At 43.5% G+C, this 23,643-nt stretch overlaps 2 protein-coding genes across 2 annotated transcripts in view; one reads left to right on the forward strand and one right to left on the reverse strand.

Annotated features, from left to right (window-relative positions):
- Positions 1-15,859, forward strand: part of slc38a12 (solute carrier family 38 member 12) — a 63,730-nt gene extending 47,871 nt beyond the window's left edge. The window contains exons 9-10 of the mRNA XM_085783632.1: positions 798-891; positions 14,449-15,859. Coding sequence (XP_085639758.1) covers positions 798-891; positions 14,449-15,215 — 861 coding nt within the window. The 3' untranslated portion in view covers positions 15,216-15,859. The remainder of the gene's footprint in view (positions 1-797; positions 892-14,448) is intronic.
- The window catches only part of LOC146982592 (C-reactive protein-like), a 468,648-nt gene that overhangs the window by 65,177 nt on the left and 379,828 nt on the right, over positions 1-23,643 (reverse strand). The gene's annotated exons all lie outside the window — the stretch shown is intronic.

The following is a 23,643-nucleotide window of genomic DNA, read 5'->3' on the forward strand; positions in this document are numbered from 1 at the left end:
TTTATTTATTTATTTTTTCTGTCCGACTATGGATCGGTCCACCTGTTTGTCGGCTCACCTGTCTTTGAGAGACGGCTGATGGGATTTTGACAGCACACAATGAGTCTGCTCTGGTGTTTCAAAACAAGAGCTGCAAACTGAAATGTGTCGCGGTCAAGAGATCCTCCCACTCCCTCCCCTTCCCCCGCATTGACATTAGCCATGTTTCCATCCAAAAGTGAATAAAATCAATGGGAAATGCGCATTTAAAGAAATTTGAATCCTGTGTGTTTCCATTAAAAGTACGGACTTTGGTGAAAACTACAAACCTTCCACGAGTTTTCCACCAGCCTGTAAACGCTTTACTGCCTTCCCGACCCGGAGTGTGGATATCACCATGGAGAGAGGACTTCAAGCTTTAGTGAGGATAGCAGTGATGCTTTTCTCCTTTTATTAATGTTTTAAAAAAGTTACTACAGTATTTTGTCCTCCATCCACACAAATCTTATGTTGTCCGCCATGTTGTTGTCTTGTGAATGAACTGCAAACACTGGAAGCAGTTGGGGTGAAAGTGCGCTGCTACAGTACGTCACACTTAGTTCAAACATATAGTAACTGTTTCTATCTCTTTCGAATCAACCAAAACCCGGCTTTAGTTAGCATATTTTAGTTTGTGCGAATCAGGGGATTTTAGTTCGAATTACAGCGTTTCCATCATAATTTTCCGATGCGATACTTCTAGATGCACATCTAATAAACACGCTGATTGATGGAAACGTGGCTATTGTTCACCATGTCTGTTCTTCATCTCGTTGCAGAGCATCTTCACCGTTCTGTTGGGGCCTTTCACCTTCTTCAACGCTCAGAAGACCAAATATCTTCAGATCCTCACCTCCTTCATGCGCTGGATTGGTAAGAAACACATCCTCTGGTTCTCCAACCCTCACTCTGATTATTTAGTTTACTCATGTGTTGAAGATTTGGGGCTTCAACCGTTTAGATTTCACCATCTTCTCCCTGTTTTCTGATTCCCTTTTTTGCTTTCCTCTCTCCTCTCTTCCTACCTACACATATTTCCATTTTCTTGATGTCTCCCCACATTTCTTTCATCCCCTCTCCTCCCTCCTCTCCCCTTTCCTCTCCTCTCCTCCCTTCGCCTGTGTGGCTGCTTGTGCTCAGGGTCCGTCCATCATGGTTTTGGTCCTGCTCTGTGTCTTTGATTCCCATCTCCTCTCATTCCTCAGCCTGACAGGCCTGACAGCCCGTCCCAAGCTTGATTGGACCGTCACTCACAGGGCGACGGACGAAAATAAACCGCCGTCCCGGGCCCGCTGTTAAAATCACAACACCACTGAATCATGGTGCTCCCGCCACCCCCGTGCAGCCGCGTGCTATAGCATAAACAACACACACAACACACGCTGCAGCGTCCACACGCTGTCCACTGGCCGGCTAAATAACACCAAGGTTTTAGCTGCACCTTTCACTCCTCCTCCTCATCTGTCCTCGCCCTCCTCCCTCCCTCGACTTCGATGCGATTGATTGGTCGTGTTGATTTTCTAGGGATCTTTACAGCTCTGGGAAATTATTCACAATATCTCCAGAGGAAGCTTAACGTTTCCTCCATACGTGCACAATAACATAAGAAAACCCTTAACCCACATTCATAGATGCAACAGCAAAATGCATCGTGTTAGATGTTTAAAATCTAAAGAATATAGTAAAAATAGTGAGAATAACAGTTGTGTGCACACTTAAAAGTGCACAATGTCATCATGATGGACAAAAATAATGGATAAAATAAATAAAACAGAAGGGAAGTGGTAAGCTTGACCTGATTATCAATCCTTAGACGTCCATTCTTCGCCCATTAATATTGACCACTGCCTTTGTTTCTTTTATTTCTTCCTTGTTGCTGTGAATCTTTGTGAACCGAGCACATTTCCCGTGTTGTGTGTTTTGTCTTATCTATCGATCGCTTTTTCAGTAAAGAGCCGCTTCTGGAGGACAACAGAATGTATTATGCTGTTAAGGGGTCGTTTCTTTTCAGAAATGTGTAAGCGGGTCTTAGTTTTTGGACAGCTGCAAGGTGTTTGCGGTGATATAAAGTGGTTGTTGTGCTCTCAAAGGCGCCGTAATGCTCTGAAACAAGTGGCTACGATATCCCACAGTACTCTCCTGCAGGTTGTGCCTTTTAAATCAAATGTTAGAAAGTCAAAGGTGCTTTTACTGGTGTTTTACAGCTGCTTCTAACGTGTCAACGTCTGATCCTGTTTAGAAATAACCAGCTTAAAGTGAAACTCCATCGACCACTGGCTTTAAAGCTGCCTGGAAAAGTTTGGTCACTTAAAGAGGAAAGCTGGTGGAAGTATTACCTAAATATTTAAAGGGATAGTTCAACATTTTGGCAAATTCTCATATCACCATAATCCATATACTCATAGCAGTAGGTTCATTATCTTTAATTATCGGTGCATGTTGTTTTGAGATCAGCGGAGCAGAGACGTGAGCTGCTCAGTGAACACAATGGAGGTGAACGGTACAGGTCCACTGTCCCTCATCAAACTCATCAAATACACAATCCAACAACTCCACAACGCTCTGGTGGACAAGTTGTGACCTGCACATTCACCACGCTATGAGATAATCATGTAACATAGTGAGACAGAGTTGTTTTAGAGGCAAATGCAGCCGGAACTACACTCCAGACACGGCTGCTGGGCGGAGGGATTTTAAAAAGCACAAGTAGTTCTGAGTATTTGCTTCATGTGTCGTAATGTTACATAATTATCTCATAGCGTGGTGAATGTGCAGGTCACAACTTGTCCACCAGAACGTTTTGGAGTTGTTGGATTGTGTATTTGATGAGTTTGATGAGGGACAGGGGACCTGTACCGTTCACCTCCATTGTGTTCACTGAGCAGCTCACGTCTCTGCCCCGCCGATCGCAAAATAACATGCACCGATAGTTAAAGGTAATGACTATAGGGATTATGGTTATGGGCAAATTTGCCAAAATGTTGAACTATCCCTTTTAATATGCAGTATTTATTTATCCGGCTTACTCTGGGTACTTTACGCCCCTTGGTCTCAGGATCTGCTTTATTTAAAATCACTGACAGTTAAACCGTCTGCAGACAGAAGTGTGAGACTGTTCCTCTCCACTCCCAGGATGCACCTGGGGTCACCTGTGCTGCCCTCCTGTCGCCACATGTGCGCTGGATGTCGGAGTTAGCAGCAGCTGGCCGGTGTGTCGGACGGGGCCTCGGCCTCCTGCCCTCGACCCGGCCTCCTCCCCCCCGGTGTCGTCACGGTCGCTGCCACTCAACTGTAGTCACCTTGTTGTCCGGCGAGTCCTGTTTTTGTTTTACACCGAACGTGAGTGATGGAGCGGCCGCCTGCTGCTGTGCTGCCGGCTGCGACACGCTGGGCGTTTCAACAGAGCAGCCATTAGCTCGGCTCAGTGTGGAGCCTTTTGTATCACAGCTCTTCCTCTTTTTTCCTTGTTTGTCCCGTTTAATTGCATCTTGATTGAAAGTGGTGCAATGGGAAGTTTCTGCACTAAAGTCTATAACTTCAACACTACAAATTCATATTTGACAAAGCTGGAGGGAATTCTTTGTTCAGCTGTTTCAGCAGCCGCAGGGTGACGACCTGAGGGTGTTACCATCAATATCTGAGACACTAGTGATCAATCAGTGGCTGACCAAACATACAGAAAAGGAAGCCTGTGGTGTATACAGTATATGATCTGATCTATATACAGTATGGCCAACTGTGAAGCTACAGTAGTACAGACTGAATATTTCATTTTGTCGCCGTTATAAATGCTTGATTTAATCCAAATAGTCAAAGAACTGCTGTTACAATTGACATTATAGACCAGGCATGTATTTATGGAGGTATTTAAATGTGGAGTCATTACTGAGAAACATAAAAGACCTTGGTGGAAGGAAAAGCACTTATATATTTACATTCTTGCAAGTTAATACCTGGAGATGTCCCTCTAAAGATCACCATCCTCCACTCGGCCTTCGTGCGTTGCCTTTAAAAATTTCAAGAGCTTGTTAACATTTACATTCATCTCCTTCAATGCTGCCTAAATCATGGAGATGCAACATACATCCGTCACTTACTGCAGCACGTCACGTTAACCTTTTTACAGGGTTCCTACGCAAGAATGGAAAGTATGGAAACGTATGGAATTAGATTTTATACATTTCCAGGTCTGGAAAAGTATGGAAAATGGCATACACATTCAGAATGATGAAAACAAATGATTAATTGCATGATTTATTTACATGATGCACATATATTTACTCAAATATCACAAATTCTTTTAAAAAAAATTACCAAGAAATCTGGAAATTAGGGTCAAGTATGGAATTTGGAAATTTCAAATGTGTAGGGACCCTATTTTTAATAAAGTGTGATTTGCAAGTGACAAAACCATCACAGAAAAAGTAACCAGTTTGTTACCAGATAAAGAACGGTAGATAAAATGAGAAGTTGAACAGTGTCTCATTGCATAGTTTCCCTAAAACCATGCAAAGGTGATTAATGCTGCAACCTGTAGCGGCCCGCGGTGAGCAGAGCGGGTGGGGTGGTGGGTGGTGTCATTGTCACCTCCTCCTGAGTGCAGCGCTGAGTGGAGCAGAGAGCTTGTCTAATTGATATTGAGTGGTATGAGAGGGAGGGAACATGTTAACAGCCCCCTCAGTCGGTAAACGAGTATTAATCACTTCTACACATCATCTCTCCTGCGTCGCATCGAATCCTCTGAGGAGTTTGTGTCTTTATGAACCGTTGAGTCAGAAGCATATGGGTCCTGTAACGACGTTTATTTTAAAGGACAGAAGCTGACTTATTGCTTGGATCAAAAGTTTATTTTTTCTTCTGAAGCATTTTTATATATTTACAAGAGCTTAAAAGAAAATGAGCTTTGAGACAACTGGACAAAAACTGCAAATACAAAGTTGATTTGTTCATTTCAAGACTTTTATTTTAACATTAAATCTACTTTGATTCAATATTGTAAAACATTCACAACACGAAAACTTTCTTGGGGGTTGGTTTTGGTTTTTTAAAAGTTGAACACATCAAGTTTACTTGTTTGTTTTTTTTAGCTTTCAATCATTTTCGTATTAAAGTACAAAGCCCTTCAGATTACATTTGAGTACATATATAAAATTTGATGGTCGCATAAAGTCGGAGAGTAACCCTGACTGTTGATAAATTACATGTTTATGTGAAATACAGTAAAAAAAAACTGCACATTTTCCTCCTCTGTGCCGTGAAAACATGAGTGTAGAAGTCAAAGACTATTAGTTCCAGTGATCCATGGCTCTCCCCATCAATCTCATGCTCTTAGTTTACTACAGCAGAGAGTAAAGAGCTGAGGAAGTGCCCGCGGGGATATTCACAGCTGCCCAGCGCCTTTCTAAATGGAGGAGGGGGTTGGGGAGAGGGTGAGGGGGGGGAGATATTGTTTTTGAAGGTCAGGGAGACTCTGGTGGCTGTTTGAGTGGAAAGTTCAGTTTGTCCGGAGCATGCAGCTCGCAGGGGGATCGTGAAATATGAGCGGGTCTTAATGAGCCGTACAACACAACCACAGTTCAGAGGTTCTGGAAAATTACATTTAAGGGGGAAAAAAAAAAGCAAAACCAAAAAAAAACCAACATTAGAAAACATGGTTCCTGTCTTTCTGTGACACTCCATGTTGTCAGCCAAGGACTAAAGCATCAGGCTTCAGGGGTGAAGAGCTAACGATGCTCGACACCGACGCTGCTGCTGCCCACGAACCAACGAACCACCGCCCTGAAAACAGTGATGACACGTCCATGACAGCAGATCTCTGAGATTCAGAGTCTGTCTGTCCTGTCTCGTAGTTTTCAGCTGCTTTTTTCCTGCTGCTCCGCTCCGGACGTCTTCACCCTTCAACTTTCTGGGTGAAGAAGTTGTAGGATTTTTCCTCTGAGCTGACAAGTAACAGATCGAATGTGCAGGAGAGAGGGGGAATATCTAGAAACAGTAATCTTTATCATTAAATGACGACGATTCGCCTCAATACTCTCACATTTTTTGTCACACGTTGATTAACAGAAAGGGAAAATAAAGATAACTAAAAAGTAGCAAAGTATTAAAGGCATGGAGTTTATGTAGATAAGTAAAATTTATTTATATAGCACTTTTCTCAGAGGACTCAAAGTGCTTCACATGGTTGAAATACAAAATCAAACAGACAGAATTATCGCAAAAATACACAGAATAAATTTCAGTAAAGAGATTGATCATGGCTGTGATCGTGTATAAAACACCAAGATGGTGTAATTACAAAAAGTTTGGAGTAAACCACCACCTCGCTTTCTCAAAATGTTTAGGTGGAGCAGAGGAGACGAGGACCTGCTCGTGAAATTATAAATCCTGTTACTACTGTTGCCTCTTAATGCTTAGAGATAAACGAAAACATAAAATAAAAGAAAACAGTTAATTTTCTAATGCACGGCTACATTTTCCACAAGCAGCTGCACATGTGTACAATAATGCTGCAGTATAACAACGATCTCAGGACGGTGGAAGAAGCTGAATCAAGGTCAAGATTTACAAGCACACTAGTTTGTACACAGCTCCTCTCTGACTTTTGTCAATGAGGCAATTGGCCACGCCCACAAACAATAGATGGAACGTGTACGAGTCAAGCTAGCTACAGGAGACGGTATCCAGCTGTGACCACAGGGGGGCAGTGACCACATCCTGGGACAAGAAGCCCCTCTGAGATGCAAGGACGGAGGAATATATTTCTATTTCTGTTTTTTATTTCCACCTCCGTCCTGTTTCCCCGCCGCTCAGAAGCTCTGATGTGTGTTTTCCCGCTGCGAGCTCCGACCTGCCGCTGTGATGAGTCGCGGGGTGACTGAGGTCGTGCTCGGTGTGCGTCAGCTGTGGCTGAGGAATATGATCAATCAGATCTATAGCCGGTAACTAAGCTTTTAATTAGGGTCGTGACCTCGGCGCCTTGTTTACATCCGAGCTCCTGAGCACGAGGGATTTGAAGGGAGGAATTAAAGCTGCACCGAGTCCAGCCACTTGTTTTCACAGCGTTTAATAAGTGATAAGTCGAGTCACATCATAGGAGACATTTAGAAATTTACACCTTCAAAATACAGGAGAGAGCATTTAGAGGACTGGTTGATTTTTCTTTTTCAACATGATCCTTTGAAAGATAAAAAAAAAAATAGCTACACTGTTCTATTCCTCTATTCCCAGGTTTATTTTATTTTAAGTGATAATATTATCTTCTGGAAACAGAACGTCTTAATGATTGTCTTCATTATCTATCCATCTCTAGATTTGTTCTTTTTAATTAATCAGTTGCTGATGGTGACAATGAGACCAAGATGACGTCTTTGATAGAGTAACAGTCCCAAAGATTTTCATTGTACTTACAATCAGTTTTCAGTCTAATTATTCCAAAGTTTACCCTCAAAGGAATGAATGAATGAAAGTTTGAACACAGAATAAAAGAAGAACAGAATAAAACCAAACAAACAACAATACTGTAAATACAAGACAACAACAGAAATGAAACAAGACTTAAAACTTATTTATGTTCAAAAGGAGTGGGAAGAAGCCAAAGCTTATTAATACATAATAATAATTATGTAAATGTATGTAGTGCCATTCAAATCAGTGTCAAAAACATTCCTACCTCACTGTTTTGGTGCATCATAATTAAGTATTGAGTTTTTTTAGACATGTAAAATCTCTAGACTTGTCCTCATCATAGATTTAGGTGTGTGTTTAATTATTTATGTATGATTCAGAGGTTTTCAGGGCTGTGGCTCAGGGAGTGAACGAGTTGATGTGTCTCCATCAGATGTGATGTCATTGAGTTTTTTTTCCGGCTCCTCCTCCTCCCTGTGAACCTGAGTTGCAGGACGACGGGGCGGGCTGCTCACCAGCAGGGCCCACATGCTGTGCTGCTCTGTGCTGTGTTTACTGATAGTCCTATCTGCCATCACACAACTTGTTAGGAGGCGAGGCAGCCACTTATCATCACCCAGTCGCCCAGCAAACACAGCAGCAGCAGCAGTTAGACGGCTAACTCTGGTCCTGATGGGTCTGAAGTGATAGAGCTCCACCACAGCGAGAGATCCTGAAACCCTGGTGAGAAGTGGGCAAAGAGCCGGTGCTGCTAATTACCCCGGAGATTATCCAAGAGTGCTCAAGGAGTGTCTCTCTTAATTAACGATGGGGATGATTGCTCCGCTTTAGAGCTGCTAGCGGAGTAAATTGGCAAACGAGATGAGAAAACAGAGCCGCCGCCGCTGCTGCTGCTGCTGCTGCTGCATCGTCACCACGACAACTTTGCATCACATTAGATTTAAAACGCTGTCGCAGCAGCAGCAGGGCCGTTCTTCTCAGCTGAGGAGTCCTTGACCTTCTCACTGCCATCGCTGGATTGCTCATGTTTAAGTGTCCGAGTGACTCTCTCCAAGGAGCCAGCGAGATCCCCCCCCCCCCCACAACCTCCACTCCCACCAACTTACAGCTCTCCCGTGCTCCGTCGCACATGAGATTGATCACCTCTCACCTTCTACCATTTTCTACTCATTAATTGAGTCCAGGAATCCCATCTCTTCTCAGATAGCCCCCCGACCGGCCCTTCTCCATAGGAAGTCAATGGCTCCTCGGGGGATTGCGAGCGTGTGCCAGCCTTGGGTTAACAGCAACAGCTTTGTTTGCAGCCAGAGAGGATACAGCTGTAGGAGGCTCCTCTGGAGGGCTGTTAAACGTGAAGCATTCCTCACAAGGTCGTTCCCATCCTCATTCAGGTGGTATAAATCACAGGCTGCGTGATGGACGGCCACTAGTTAGGAGGACGTGATGTGCGGCTGTTTGACACCCGCTTTAATTTACTCGGTTCATGCGTTCGCGTGATGTCGAGTGGTGCTGGCGCTGCTGGAGGAGAGAGCGGCACGTGTCAGTGTGTAATCACCACATCGTGACATTGTGATATCTGCTCATCGCAGCTCGACGTATGAGTTGGGTGCAGGTGGAGAGGGAGGGAGGGAGGATCATACATGAGTGACACAGGTTTTTGTCAGATGAAACTACACGAGCGTCTCTTCACAGGGCTTTTTTCATTCATGTCACTTTTATAAGACAGAAAACCATGAAGGAAAAATCTGTTGAGATTGTTTTTTTTTTATAATATTTGTATGCGTAACTAGTCTCGGTTTGATTCGCACTGAGTCACTGAATAATGCATCTAAATGTGACTCACACTCCTCTCTCTCACATGAAGCAGGGACATGGTGACCAAACTGAATTTACTATGTAAATAAAGCACCAGAATCTGTTTCTTTATTCCAGTGGGAGAGGGGACTGTTGGCTACAGAGCCACTACAGGGGGGGGCGTCGATGACCAAAGGAAAAATATGGAGTGAAACTAAGTTGGATGAAAAGTTATTATTTATTTTTTTAAAGGGATAGTTCAACATTTTGGCAAATTGGCCCATTGCCATAATCCCTATAGTCATAGCAGTAGGTTCGTTATCTTTAATTGTCGGTGTAAGCTATTTTCAGAACGGCGGAGCAGAGCCGCGAGCTGCTCAGAGCTACGCTACCGAGGCTAATGGGATTTCTTGGTTTCCCTCATCAAACTCATCAAATACACAATCCAACAACTCCAAAACGCTCTGGTGGACAAGTTGTGACCTGCACATTCACCACGCTATGAGATAATAACAGAACGTTACCAGACAGAGTTGTTTTAGAGGTAAATTCATGCAAAACCGCTGGTGCACGTTCCTGTCGGGGGCAGTTTTTCAGTAAGCAGTCTCTGTATTAACCTCTAAAACAACTCAGTCTCGTGATGTTCTATTATTATCTCATAGCGTGGTGAATGTGCAGGTCACAACTTGTCCACCAGAGCGTTTTGGAGTTGTTGGATTGTGTATTTGATGAGTTTGATGAGGGAAACCAAGAAATCCCATGAGCCTCCGTAGTGTAGCTCTGAGCAGCTCACCGCTCTGCTCCGCCGTTCTAAAAATAGCTTGCACCGACAATAAAAGGTAACGAACCTACTGTTATGACTATAGGGATTGTAGCAATGGGCCAAAAATGTTGAACTATCCCTTTAATGGAAAAATAAACCAACATTTTTTTTTTATCAAGCTGACCTTTATTTAACTGAAGTTCAGTGCAGATGCTTTTCTAATAGTTTCCTCCACCGTGATTATTAATGATGATGAGAAGGTTTGAGTGTCATCAGAGCTGATACGTTGCCACCGTCGAGATCCGGAGCCAAAGAGTGTGATAAAACCGTCAGATACGGCCGGGGTTCGGGCCAGCGTCGTGTCGCGTGATGCAGCCGGGAGTTGGTGACAAATGAGCACATTATGTGAAGCTTTATTCTTACGGCTTTGCTCTTGATCGACTTTCAATTCCTTTGAAAAAATAATGGGTTGGTTCCTGTGTCTTTAAGTGAGACAAATGAGTTCTCTGCTCCTAATTAGCATAAAATCTAGAGAGCCATTGGCAGGAAAAAGGGGATTTCATGCTTTAGATTTGTAGATTTGGATGCCGTCGGAGTATTATTTCATTTTATTAACCCTCATTTACATTTATATCATTTGAACTGGGAGCTTACCAGTGTGACCAGCAGCAGCGCCAGCCCTGATCTCACATAGGCCGTCTTGCAGTGTCTTAATCTTGGCCCGGACTTGGCACAAAAAGCTGCCCAGCCACCCTGAGGTAGTCTTAATTAAAAGCCCCCACACACACACATTCGCATGTCTGCTTCCTGTGCCGGCTGTGAGAGTGAGTGAGAGTGGGTGTGGAGCTGGAGAAGAGCTTCCTTTCTCCTGACCTGCAGCAGACGGGCAGGTGGCCGCGTTCGCTGCTTCACACATACGTAGCCCGACGCAGACAGAGAGGTGGGAAAGAAGATGAAGGTTTGAAGGAGAAAGAAGACAGGAGGAGCAGAGGGAGCAGCAGGCAGATGGGACGTAGTGACGCCTCATCCACACGTTACAGATGATGTTAGGGAGTGGAGATGATGTCTTCTGAGGAGGAGCTGGGTAAAAACTGACGTACTTGCTTTAATCGAGGATTTTTATTTCATCTCTTCAGTTGTTTTCAAGCTAACTCTTCTTTTATCTAAACACATCCAGATTTTCTTCACCATAAAGGAGAATGAATCAAATACCTTTTAAGGTTTTGAGCTGCTGCTATAAAACTTAATGTTTTTGTTTTTTTTTACATTTTATAGTCTGAACTCTTTAAATTTACCGGGACAATAACTAAGATTATGAAAGTACTTATTAGTCGCAGCCCTACATCTGTGTCCTCGTCCTTGAGAGCTGGTCTGCTGCCCAACCATTTGACCTCTCTGTATTAGAGAAAGAGGAGGGGAGGAGGGGATGAGGGGGGGGGGGGCTTCACCTCAGCAGAGCTTCTCCTGGAGCCACAGATTACATTGGACCCAGGCCAGAGACGCATTAAACACTGAACAGTCGTGCAACAAGTTTATATAGACTTTGGCCACTGGTGTGTGTGTGTGTGTGTGTGAGCGGAGTTTATGCAAAGGTGTGGACTGTCGTTACGTGGCTTCGTCATATTGTTGTAGATCCTCTGTCTCCAGTTTCAAATTCAGTTTATTTGTCACTTTCATGAAAAACCTCTATCCAACATGGGAGCGAGAAGCCGTTCTCCCTGTCATGTTGTATGGAAAGATTTTAAAAAAAGGAGACACATTTAAAACAAGACAATAAGTCTAAATAAGAGACAGCAGAAGTTTTGTTTAGTAAAATAAATAAATAAATAAGAATAGATGAAATATATATATATTATACAAATAAAGTGGGCTGGTTGCAGTCCATGAAAAAAGCAGGCTTTTATTTTGAAATCTGTCTAAAAATTCACTTGTATTGACTTAAATATGAGGAGATGATTTGCCTTCATGCTCAGGTTGTTTCTGTGAAGATCTCCGTCCACACTGAACCACCAAAACCAGAAAAATGGCAAAATATGTTTCCCCTTTTTTGGTTCTTGGCAAAGGGAAAAAACTAATTTCCTCTGAGCCAACATGTGGAGGAGTGGGACAGATGGTCCGGTTCCTCTGCTGAGTCTCAACTGGTCGTTACCGATCTGCTCACTGTTTTATGGTTACAAAGTTGTGTGTGTGTGTGTGTGCAGACTAGGGATTGAACATTTAAAAGTGAGTGATCATAGAGAAAGAAAGGCTGAGTTTTATGTTGTTTTACTTCCTGTTTCAACAGCGCTGCTACCGCTCGCTGCTTATTTCTTTATTTAAGTCTCGTTATTTTTCAGTCGTCCAGTTCTCTTTCTTCTTCTTCTTCTTCTTGTTCATTCATTATTTCCCATGCAGACACTCACCTGAGTCCTGGACGCCTTTGTCCCTGACGGCGTCTCCTTCCCTTTGTACCGTCCGTCCCTGATAATTGGAATGAATTTATGAATTTTATCCTCCTGACATACATTAAAGTGCCACTGCAAGGACACAGGAGCTGATTAATAGAGCTTGTTTGAAACTTTTAGTTCCCACCACACACACACACACACACACACACACACACACACACACACACCTCCTCCCCTCCACCCTGTTAAAGCACAGTGACCTGCGCTACAATCAGAAACTCTGCAGCACCGACGCTCTTAAATATCTCCATCAAAGGCCACAGGGATCTCACTCCTTCAGTTCTGCCTCACACACTCTGAGCGAGAACTGTGTGTGTGTGTGTGTGTGTGTGTGTGTGTGTGCGTGCGTGCTATAGAATAATTTCCTGCATATGTGTGTGGAAAATCATGGTTCAGGTGTCACTTCCCTAAATGTCATCCTGTGTTTAAAGGACGGCTGATGATGAAAGTTGAGGAGCCGGTCGTTGGCCACCGCAGGGCTATGACTAACTCCTGGTGTCACGGGGGCCGACTGCGTGCGTGTGTGTGTGTGTGTGTGTGTGTGTGTGTGTGCTGTTATGCGGAGGTGAGACGACTTGGCGTGTCACATGACCGTCGGCCTGTAGCAGCCGCAGCTGCAGAGCTCTGCCTTTTAGATACGCTCATGGTCATGTTTCCAGAGATGCAGCTCCAGAAAAATCAATTGGAGATGTGACGTCGTGAACCTCAGGTGGGAGTGGAGACACGTGGTGGTGGTGGAGGAGGAGGAGGAGGAGGAGGAGGAGACTTTATGTTGAAGCATGAAATGTTTCTAGTTGGTTTTTAATGGCTGATGTTTCAGGGGCGAACAGCTGGAAGAAACCTGCAGAAAGAATGAAACTACCTGAGGTTTATTACTTCCCACTTTTTAAAGCACAAACATGTGGAGTTTCACCAGAGATGACATCACCACATTCATTTCTGAAGTCTAGTTCATTTATATCCACATTTCAATCATAGTAATGCAGCTGACAGGTGACAAACGGCAGTAATTGGTTGTCAAACATAGCGAATATTGTTAATGACACCTCGTTATGTTGCTCTATGCAGTTTGTTCCAGCTTTGAGAGAGTTTGGTTTGGACTCTTTCAACAATGTGCGGTCCTTTTGTGTGTGATACAGATGGAAATGATGTTGTGCAGCGGTGGTGTCGATGCAGATGTTGTGGAATTTGATCAGAAATTACTTGACGATACAAAACTTGAGGGTGTGGTGGTTCCTCTGGGGCAAATTTGCATGGACTATACGTTGTTTAAATGGTCAGGTTAATGTGCAAATGTTGATAAAATGGGATTTTGTTTTAGTAAATCAAATAATCTGAGATGCTGGATTAGTTGTCTCGAGTATTTTCGGTAACCCTTTAATTTACAGGCTGCTAATTATATGATAATGTCAAGATATAACAATTTGTTGTGTTGTCATGTCAAGAAATAACAATTTCATAGTAATGTCATGTTTTTCATAAAGGCATTGAAATTTTTGGTAAAAAAATCAATCGTTATTTCTTGGCTATATTTCTCGTCATTACTATGAAATTGACTGTTATTTCTAAACATTATGATGCAATTAATTGTTATTTCTTGGCTATTTCTTGACATTATCACGTAATTAGCAACCAGTAAATTAAAGGGTTACCTTATTTTCTTTTTTATTATTGTACTAAAGCTTTTTCAGTTACTTTGACATTGTGTGTGTTGCTGTTTAAACCTGCTACAGACGCAGCAGTTTCCTTTATTACCTTGAAACTGCCTCTTTAAGGGGCGGTGCGTGGCGCGGTGGTTGGGGCGGCCGCCCCATGTAGAGGCTGCAGTCCTCGGCGCAGGCGTCCCCGGTTCGGGTCCCGCGTCGGGCGGAGCTTTCCTGCGTGTCATTCCCCCTCTCTCTGCCTCCCCCTTTCCTGTCTGTCTATACTGTGTGCTATCAAATAAGGGCAAAAACGCCAAAAAAATATATATAAAAAAAAAAGACTGCCTCTTTAACACTCTTTAATGTTCTGTTTCCCCAGCCTTCTCCATGATGATCATCTTGGCTCTCATCCACATCGGTAAAGGCTCCGGCGGCGAGGGCCACCCGCCGGTCGCCAACCTGTCCGGGGTGCCCAACCTGTTCGGGGTGTGCGTCTACTCCTTCATGTGCCAGCACTCCCTTCCCTCGCTGGTGACGCCCATCTCCGACAAGAAGCGCGTGGGCACGCTGGTGCTGGCGGACTACACGCTGATCCTGGGCTTCTACGTGCTGCTGTCGTTCACCGCCATCTTCTGCTTCGACAGCGCGCTGCTGCACGACATGTACACGCTCAACTTCACCGACAACTGCAACGTGCTGGACATCCCCGTGCTGCGCTACTTCCTGGGCCTCTTCCCGGTCTTCACCATCAGCACCAACTTCCCCATCATCGCCGTCACGCTGCGCAACAACTGGAAGACGCTGTTCCACCGCGACGGAGGCACCTACCCGTGGGTGGTGGACCGCGTCGTGTTCCCGCTCATCACCCTGGTGCCGCCCATCGTGGTCGCCTTCTGCACCCACAACCTGGAGTCCTTGGTGGGCATCACGGGGGCGTACGCCGGCACGGGGATCCAGTACATTATCCCGGCGTTCCTCGTCTATTACGGCAGACGCCACCTGGAGCCCGTGTTGGGCCGAGACGCCGTCAACAAGCACCAGTCGCCGTTCCGCCACGCCTTCTGGGTGTGGTTTGTTCTGCTGTGGGCCGCCTTCTGCCTCATGTTCGTCACGGCCAACATCATCCTGACTGACACCAAGAAATAAAAACTCACTGCTCCCCAAAAACTTTTTCCAGAAAAATAGAAAACAAAAACAAAACAAAAAAATCTCTATCTGTTCGGCCAGTTTCTTTGTTGGTAGACACGAGGCCTTACTTGCTGCTGGTTGGACAGTGTGCCTTTTTTATGGGACTTTTGTCGCGTTAATTAAATGTGATTAAATGTAACTTAGAGTAATTTATGTAATTTGTTAAAAGGGACCAAATGTCAAGTGTCTATGTTCCATTATAAAAGCCGGAGCCGTGCATGAAAACAATGAAAGGGAATTTATAGAAAAAAAACAAACATATGACAGTCTGAGGTTTGCACTTTTTCAAAAAATGGGCTTCAGATGAACTGTTTCATTCACACATGTATAAACTGTATAAAGTTTGTTGGTTTTGGAGAGAGGGGGGACAGGAGGTGTCGGATGCTGTCTCAGTAATCCTCAAGTTAGTTAGTTAGTGTTGTTGAAGGTGCCGAATGATCCACTGGAGCTTCAGGCCCGATCGTTCCGATAGAAATATATCGCAGCTGTTTGAAAGAGCCGAGCAGGGCGACAAGAAGAAGAGGCTGTCACACCCAGACCCGTGTCCTGCTTGGCACCCACACAGCTCAATAATGAAATTGGAACAGAAACCAAAAGACGAAGATATATATTTAAAAAGAGAAAAAAAGAAGAAAAAAAAACGAAACAAATCAGGGATGATCAGTCTCTCATGGCTGACGTGTATCCATTTCTCAGCGGCGGCGGTGGCGGCTGCCTCCGATCTCCTCGTCCCCAGCTTCGTGAACGATGAAGCTCCGTCCGGTGACAGATCCAGACGGATGGGCCTCCCTCCAGGAAGAGCTCCGGTGTCTCCGTTTATCACCGGGCGCTCACACCTGTAGTTCAGTTCACACACAGGGCATGTCTCGCTCGCGTCTCCCGAACCGCTCAGCGCCCGTTCACGACTCTGTCAGGCTCACACTGTATCCATCAGGCCGCCGCCCCAGCAGCTTCCTGACACACAACCACCCCGATCTGCAGCGAGTCCGCCCTTAAAAGCGTCGCCATCCGCCTCACTCTGACTTCTTCACTCACACTTGGCAGCTTTCTGTCTGAGTTGTGCCTGTTAGTTAATGAACAAAGCTCGTTTTCACCTCTGACCCGACTTATGGTTCAGATTTTTTTTCTGGAGGCAGCAGTGCACCCAAAGAAAGACTAACAAAACAAACTATTTCCTCTTTATCTTAAGTGGACATTTTCTAATTCAGATTATGAAGCTGGTTTAAGTTTACAGTGGAGGTGGAGGAAATCTGATTTGTGGTGTTTTTCCATTTTAAATGTCAACAAAATGCGCGTGCACCACAAATGATCTTCCATCCACCTGCTTCATATAAGTACAATGATGTATTAGGGTCATTGTTGGTTAAAAAACAAGCTGAAAGAGAAGAGTAGTAGATACAAAAACTGAATTTTCAAATTTAAAGTTGCAATTTTATGAGAAAAAAACGTGTTAGTATGCATGGTAGGTTCATTTGAGTATGTAAACCTTCCTGATGCAGCCATGTGCCTCACTTATGCACCATTGTACATGGTGTAACAGCTGTAGCTTTCCCTGGTGCTGCCTGTGCTCTTCAACCTTGCAGTGTAGAAACATATTCCTTCTTATATTCAAAAAAATACACAGACTTGTGACTTTAAATTTAAAAATTCTGAATTTTTTCTCCTTTTTTAAGATGTCATAGTATATATGAGGGTGAGAGGAGAAAAGCAAACATACAAAAGACAGAAGAAACCAAATCTACCTTTTTTTTGTTGTTTGTGTGAACTGATCCTTTACACGTTGACCCCTGAGCTGTATAGCAGAGTAGAGCTTTCTGCTCATTCAGTTTAATTTCCAATCAGCTGATACATTTTCACTGTATATCAGTTTAACAAACGCTGTGTTTGAAGTTTCTCACTATTGCTCCTGTGGTGTAAATAGTGTTTAAGTGTAAATCCGTGCATTATACACACACCCTCCACACACACACACACACACACACACACACACACACACACACACATACACACACACTCTTCACCTGTGATGGATGTCTTGTTCATGTGATGTGTCAGTGTGTGAAGCCTCATTTTACTGCTCACTGCAGTGTGGAGTTTTTTATTATGTAAGGGAGAAAAAAAACAGTGGGTGAGTGATGGAGGAGTTTCAAACACAGCTGCAGCTTTAAATGGAGAAATGCATCCTAACGGTTAGCCGGTGGAAGTTCAATGTCGGATGAGTTTTAGCTCAGAAGAGTCGTCCACACACTCTGTTTGTTTGTTATTATTGACGACACATGATGACAGATGATCGTTATTGGTTAAAATGTTCATGGTTGACGACGCAAAACTTCAGAGCTGATCTGTCAACAAATCTACAGCACAATTGTTCGTTTGTTTTTCTTCTGCATGTGTTTCCCCTGAGGAAACCTTCTCCATGTGGACTTCTTCTTCTTCCTGGTGTGTAGCGACACTGTTGTAGCGCCGGTGACGGACGTCTGTGTTCGACGGCGTCCTCAACGTCACCAAACTGCAGCGAGGAGCTTCATCTTCTTTTCTTTTTTTTCTTTTTTTTAAACTGAACTGGACTAAACGCAGCTTTTTGTCTCATCTTTTTTGTGTGTGGATGAGGACGAGGAGTGTGTAACAGTCCCTGCATGCATAAAAACACACAAAGCGTCTTTATTTGTCTGTGTTTACACTCTCATTCACGTCTCTGTGCTGTTTGGTTTTCATCCTCCCACATCCAGATGTTACAGGTGTTTTGTTTTTTTCCTGTTTGAAAACGTTTTAACCTTGGATACAGTTGATATTTATAATTTCACCTGGAGGCAAACACAAGATCGTGTATGTGTGTGTGTGTGTGTGCTTGTGTGTGTGTGTGTGTGTGAGTGAGTCGACGTCGAATGTGCTGACTGTGTTTCGATGACTCTTGTTTGGAGTTGTGAAATGTGCCTTTTTTCGCAGGGTTACTTTCTCGCCCTCAACTTATCGACTGCTGTTTCTCCTCTTGTGTTGAAAAGCAGTTCGCCATCTCATTTAGCCGACAATCAGCGTCTCTCTCCTCCTACAAATTCTTCCTAATCCTGTCTTTTCTATCATGTTTTTTGTTTTTGTTTCATTGGATTTTCCTTAAGTTGACTGTGTTTCTCAGAACCGTCTTAGCTTCTCATTTTAGATCCATGTTCCTGGTCTTTTTTTTGTTTGTTTGTTTGTTTGTTTACAGTGGTTTTGCCGGCCTGTGATGCACCAGTTTATGTGGATGTTTACTGTTCTGTTTGATTTTTATGATTCACAAAGAAAAATAAATGCTTTATGTTCATCTGAACTTCATGGGCCTTCCCTTTACTTCAGGAGAAACTGGAATTTTTTCATTTCTAGTTGTTGATTTTAGAGCTGAAAATTTAAATTCTATTAAATTAACATTTCTATTATGATATGTGAGCAGAGCCGGTTCAGACCTCCATGGGGCCCTAGGCAAAATTCTGCTAAGGGGCCCTCCTAACTGAACCCCAAAAATTTTCAACAGTCGCACCTGACACCCAGTGTTTCCACGCATCCCCCCTTTAAACGTATTGCAGTGTTGGTCTAACTAAGAATAAATTCAGAACAAATCAAATCAAACTAAATGTAACAATGCATGTAAACATGGTAATGTTTGAAAAAACTCACCATTAAATAAATCTCTAGATAAAGCGACTATTAATTCAGCTCCATCAAATTGGCTGCACTTGTTTTACTTTCACTTCAAATGTAGGTAATTATGTAATTATTATTTATTATATAATTATTATTATTTTTAGCACCATTGTCATAATATTTCACAAGTTTTGTTTGATTCTGCATCTATATTTGCATGTAGGCTATCCAAGCAAACAAAATTCAATCTTAGTCAATATTTATCCATTGCTTTCCATTTTGTATAAGTGTAGATGTAACTACACTACAACTAAAATTATAGAAGCCAGCAAGACGCACACAGAGACCGGGGTTCACCCAGGGCTCACCGCTCTGTTAATGTAGGTCAAACACGGACTAGTCCCTCCCTCCCACTCTCTCACCCGGAGAGGAGAGTTACCTGACTGCTGTTCCTGCAGGTCATTGTCAGCTGTTTCTTCCCCCTTAATTCCCCGAGGGATAACTCCGCTTCATCATGGCGTGCCAAGCGCTGTCTTGTTAGGCTGTACTGGGAATCCGGTAGGCTACACGTCACGTCGTCAGTTTTTTTTTTTTTTTTTTTAACGGGGCCTCTGCTATTTTGCGGGGCCCTACGCAACGTGCGTAGTGTGCGTATTGGGTGAACCGGTACTGTATGTGAGTACAGCAGAGATGCACTGTAAGAATGTGGACCAAACAGAGCTACTATACATGGTTATAATTCACCTGTTTAGAGGGATTACGAGGAGTTTCGGAAAGCAAAGTGTTTTCACACGCGCATGGTAAAATTCTTTGACTGGTGCAAGACAGATGAAAGCGAAAGCATTTGCCAAGCATGTTTTCATTAATAAAGAATGGAAGTCAGAGGTTCGAAGACGATCAGATACCGTTGTAGTTCCGACCATAAACGATGCCAACTAGCGATCCGGCTGCGTTATTCCCATGACCCGCCGGGCAGTGTCCGGGAAACCGAAACTAGGAAATGCTGGGCAAGTCGACCACTAAATAATAATATCAAAATAACTATAAAGACAAAACGATATATATTTATCGAAAATGGACCCATGCACAAGTGGGTAATGTAGATTCATCCACATTAATATGAGACTCTTTTATAACCAAAAGCAAACTCTCTCTTTAATGTGGAAGAAACAGTTATCGACCTCAGGCCGATCCAAACCTCTTCGGTAAAACAGATTGTGAGCTGTTGGACCTCAGTGATGCTCTTCTCTCTGTGGCCAGTTTCCAAAATCTGCTGGAAAACCTGAAACCAGAGGAGAGGACCTCATGGTTTTTTCCAAGGTGTTCTGCGATCACATTATATGAAGATAGTATATGAAGTTGTTTCTGCTTCAACTTTGAAGAATGATCTTCTATACTCACTGGGAGTACAGAAGTGAATTATGGGAGATTGGAGAAATGGGCTTTAATCAATGTGGCACAGGAAATTTAAACTCATTAAGAAAGTCAAGTGGCTTCGCCTGCAGCGTCGCCATTAATATGAAGATTTGGTGAAGTCTCATTTGTTTTTACTTCCACAATTAGAAAGCACTTCCTTCCTGCTGATAATGCTGCACACAAAAGCTGTGTTTTGCATCATGCGCAGTAAAGACAGCTTCAGAGGTTTCTGAATTTTAAGTACATTTGTTAATTAGCATGTTTTTTCTTAAGTTGCAGTGTCTTGATCTCTCAGAGCCACCGTAGTTTTGAGATATGTTGCATTTAAGAAACAGACAGCAGAATAAATCTGAGTCGATCCCTTGGTGAAGCTGCAGAGTTGTTCTGTTTCACACCGGAAACAAAAAGCTACAAAAACTTGAGCTGTAAAAACAACTGAACAAACCAGATCACTGCAGGACGACAGGAGAGTTTAACTGCTGTGATAATAAAAAAAACTTCTCTCACCCCCTGAAAGACAAATGTCTGTCTGGGAAACTGATGTGTTTTTATTTCTGGTGTCAATAAAAATGGAAGTCCTCCCTCCTGGGAATTGAATACGTGAATCAGCGCTGCTTCGCTGTAACTTCCCTCATATCACCGTCTCTGTATTCTGCACTATTTCACACACTCTGGTTTGGCAGTGTTTGTATCTGCGCTCTGTGTAATTGGCATCGTTTTTATTTTTTTTATTTTTTTTACACCTCTGCTCACCTCAATCTTTCCTGAAGCACCTCAGTAGGTTTTTTATTGACACACGAGATCCCTGTTTTTTATTTTTTATTTTTTTATTATCAAACCAAACCTGCTCCTCTGAATTTCAATCTCGCCGAGTCCGCTCCGCTGTGATTTAATCCACACTCGGCCCTTTTTATGCATGTGGGGTGTGTCTGCCTTGTTTAGGGGGCCGAGCTGTAATTGGAAATGCAAACTTGGCACGGCTTAATTAATTTGCTGTGTTTAATTGCAGTGTGGTTTATACATGGTGCTGTTATATGCAGGGTGGTGGAGGAGGAGGAGGAGGAGGAGGAGGGGAGAGCAGCTTCTGGCTGCTGCTTGTTTGCAAATATTTGATCAGCTGCTGTGAAATTTAGGATATTTTCTTCTTTCTTTTCTTTTCTTTTTTTTTTTTTAAAAACTTGTCTTTATCAACGTCTGTGAAAGCTAATCAAAAACCTTCAGTCAGGCAGCAACAGTTCATCACCAGAGCAGCAACTGGATCTGATTATAGACAGAATTAAACTCTGATCGCAGTAATGAGTCTCCATGTGTTTTCCATATTGGATTGATTTTCTCTGCATTTATTTGTTTATTGGGGTAACTTTATAATAAGTACACAATATTGAGCAATAGTTAAGCATTAATAAATACCGAATTCTTCATTTATAACACATAAATACTCATTAGTATGTAGTTTATAGACACAGTGTTTATCAATAATGAGTAAAACATTTTTAACTGTGTTTGTAAACTACATACTAATGAGTATTCATGTGTTATAATGGTGAATTCGGTATTTCATGCTTAACAGTGTGTACTTAGTATTATAAAGTGTTACCGTTTATTTCACCAATGGATATTTATAGTAAAGGTGCAGGAGGAGATTACTGCATAGCACAACAGTCCAATCTCCCGCTGGTCAGGTCATTAGGTCAACTACTTTCACATTTAATAATCCTCCAATCAGCTTCTTTATCAGTTTTCTTCATTTGATCCCAGTTGTTTCCAGTCAGCTCGTTGAAAAGACACAGTTTAATTGAAGCCTTTGTCCTCGTACAGAGAGTCTGTGGAGCCGGTTGGACGGTCAGAGAGCTGCTCCTATACATTTGTCCTTGTGAGGAGACAGTAACACACACTGTACCATCTGCAGACGAATCCATTCTGTCCGCAGCTTTATTACTCGATTTATTTACTCTGGCTGGTTCAGGTGCCATTGTGAGACCTGCTCGCCCTCACAGGTGCGCCCCGGGAGTGGAGGCGATTATGACTCTATCAGCCGCTCTTATTAAGTGTCAGCAGCAGCAGCAGCAGCAGCAGCAGCAGCAGACAGGACACCGTGGCCGACCCCAGTCTCAGACAGAGCAGAAGGGAAATCGGACACAGCGTTTTTTTTTCTGTTTCCGGACGCTCATTAGCAGCTCGCTTGTTTACTCCGTTGTCCGTTGTTGTGCTGAACAAGGTTGTGTGGTTGTGTTCACCTTGGCTCGTGGCCTCACTAATGGGAGTTGTTTGAGGCCATAGCAGGAAACACAAGATAAAACATGCATGCATTAAAAGCGATGCCTGCGGTGTGTTTACTGAATGTTGGCACCACTGTCACTAAGTACCTAGGCCTACTCAAGAAAGAGCAGGATTGAAAAGAGGCTTTAAAAGTATGAATCTCCCTCATCTGCCACCTCTCTTTGTTAGTCCCTCTCTTCCCCGACATCATTCACATTTAATATTTCCCTGCCTGAGGTTTTTAGCACAATTGAAACTCATTACCTGCCAGGTGTAGTCTCATCTTGTCAAGACAGATGGCTTTCTTTTAATTCCAGACAGATGCTGCCCTTTTTTTAATGACCCCCCCTTTTTTCCCCTCTCTCTCTCTGTCCATCCCTGTTGCCTCGTCGCTGTGAGGTTCATTAGCACAACCAGGGCTTAGTAGGAGTCGTGGGGAGAGATTAGGGTCGTGGTATTTTAGGGATGGTAGCCAAGCCCTGACTGAGCTGCTCTGACAGGATGATCATCGGGCAGGAGAGAGGTGACGGCGGCACAAACGTCTCTACAGTAGCCTACGTTCAGGAGTTAAATCCTGGTTATTGGTCCAAGTCGCTGTGGTCCAACCAGAAACAAAGACACTTTCTGGCTTTAAAGCAGAAGTAAGCGGAATGTTTGTGTTAATATAAGTCTTAAATAGTTATATCTTCCGACGGCAATCACTTATATAGAGTGTTTGGTCTGAAACACGGGTCTGTCAGTCACTCTGCTCTGCTGTAAGCCGAGGAGAAAACTTTCCTTGTATCCTACAACCTTTATCCAATGAGGAGAGAGAACGGCATAAAGGGGCGGTCCTCTCTGTGTGTGCAGCCAAGGGATGCGCATGAATGTGGTGACGTAGGGACGAGGGCGGGGGACTGCTAACTCCATCGGCTGACAGGAAGTTAGCCAAAACGACCGGATCACTTACTTCTGCTTTAAAGGTGTTAGTTACAAGTTTAATTCCTCCTGGCCAGTAAGTGTCACACTCACACTTGCCTGCTCTCGCTCCAACCTTCTACTGGTTGCCAGGTAGGCTACGCCTATGGGGAGCGGCTAGTAGCTAAAGCTAAGC

This window comes from Trachurus japonicus, chromosome 8 (assembly GCF_045865225.1).
Source record: "Trachurus japonicus isolate A0001 chromosome 8, Traja_1.0".
Classification (NCBI taxonomy): Eukaryota; Metazoa; Chordata; class Actinopteri; order Carangiformes; family Carangidae; genus Trachurus; species Trachurus japonicus.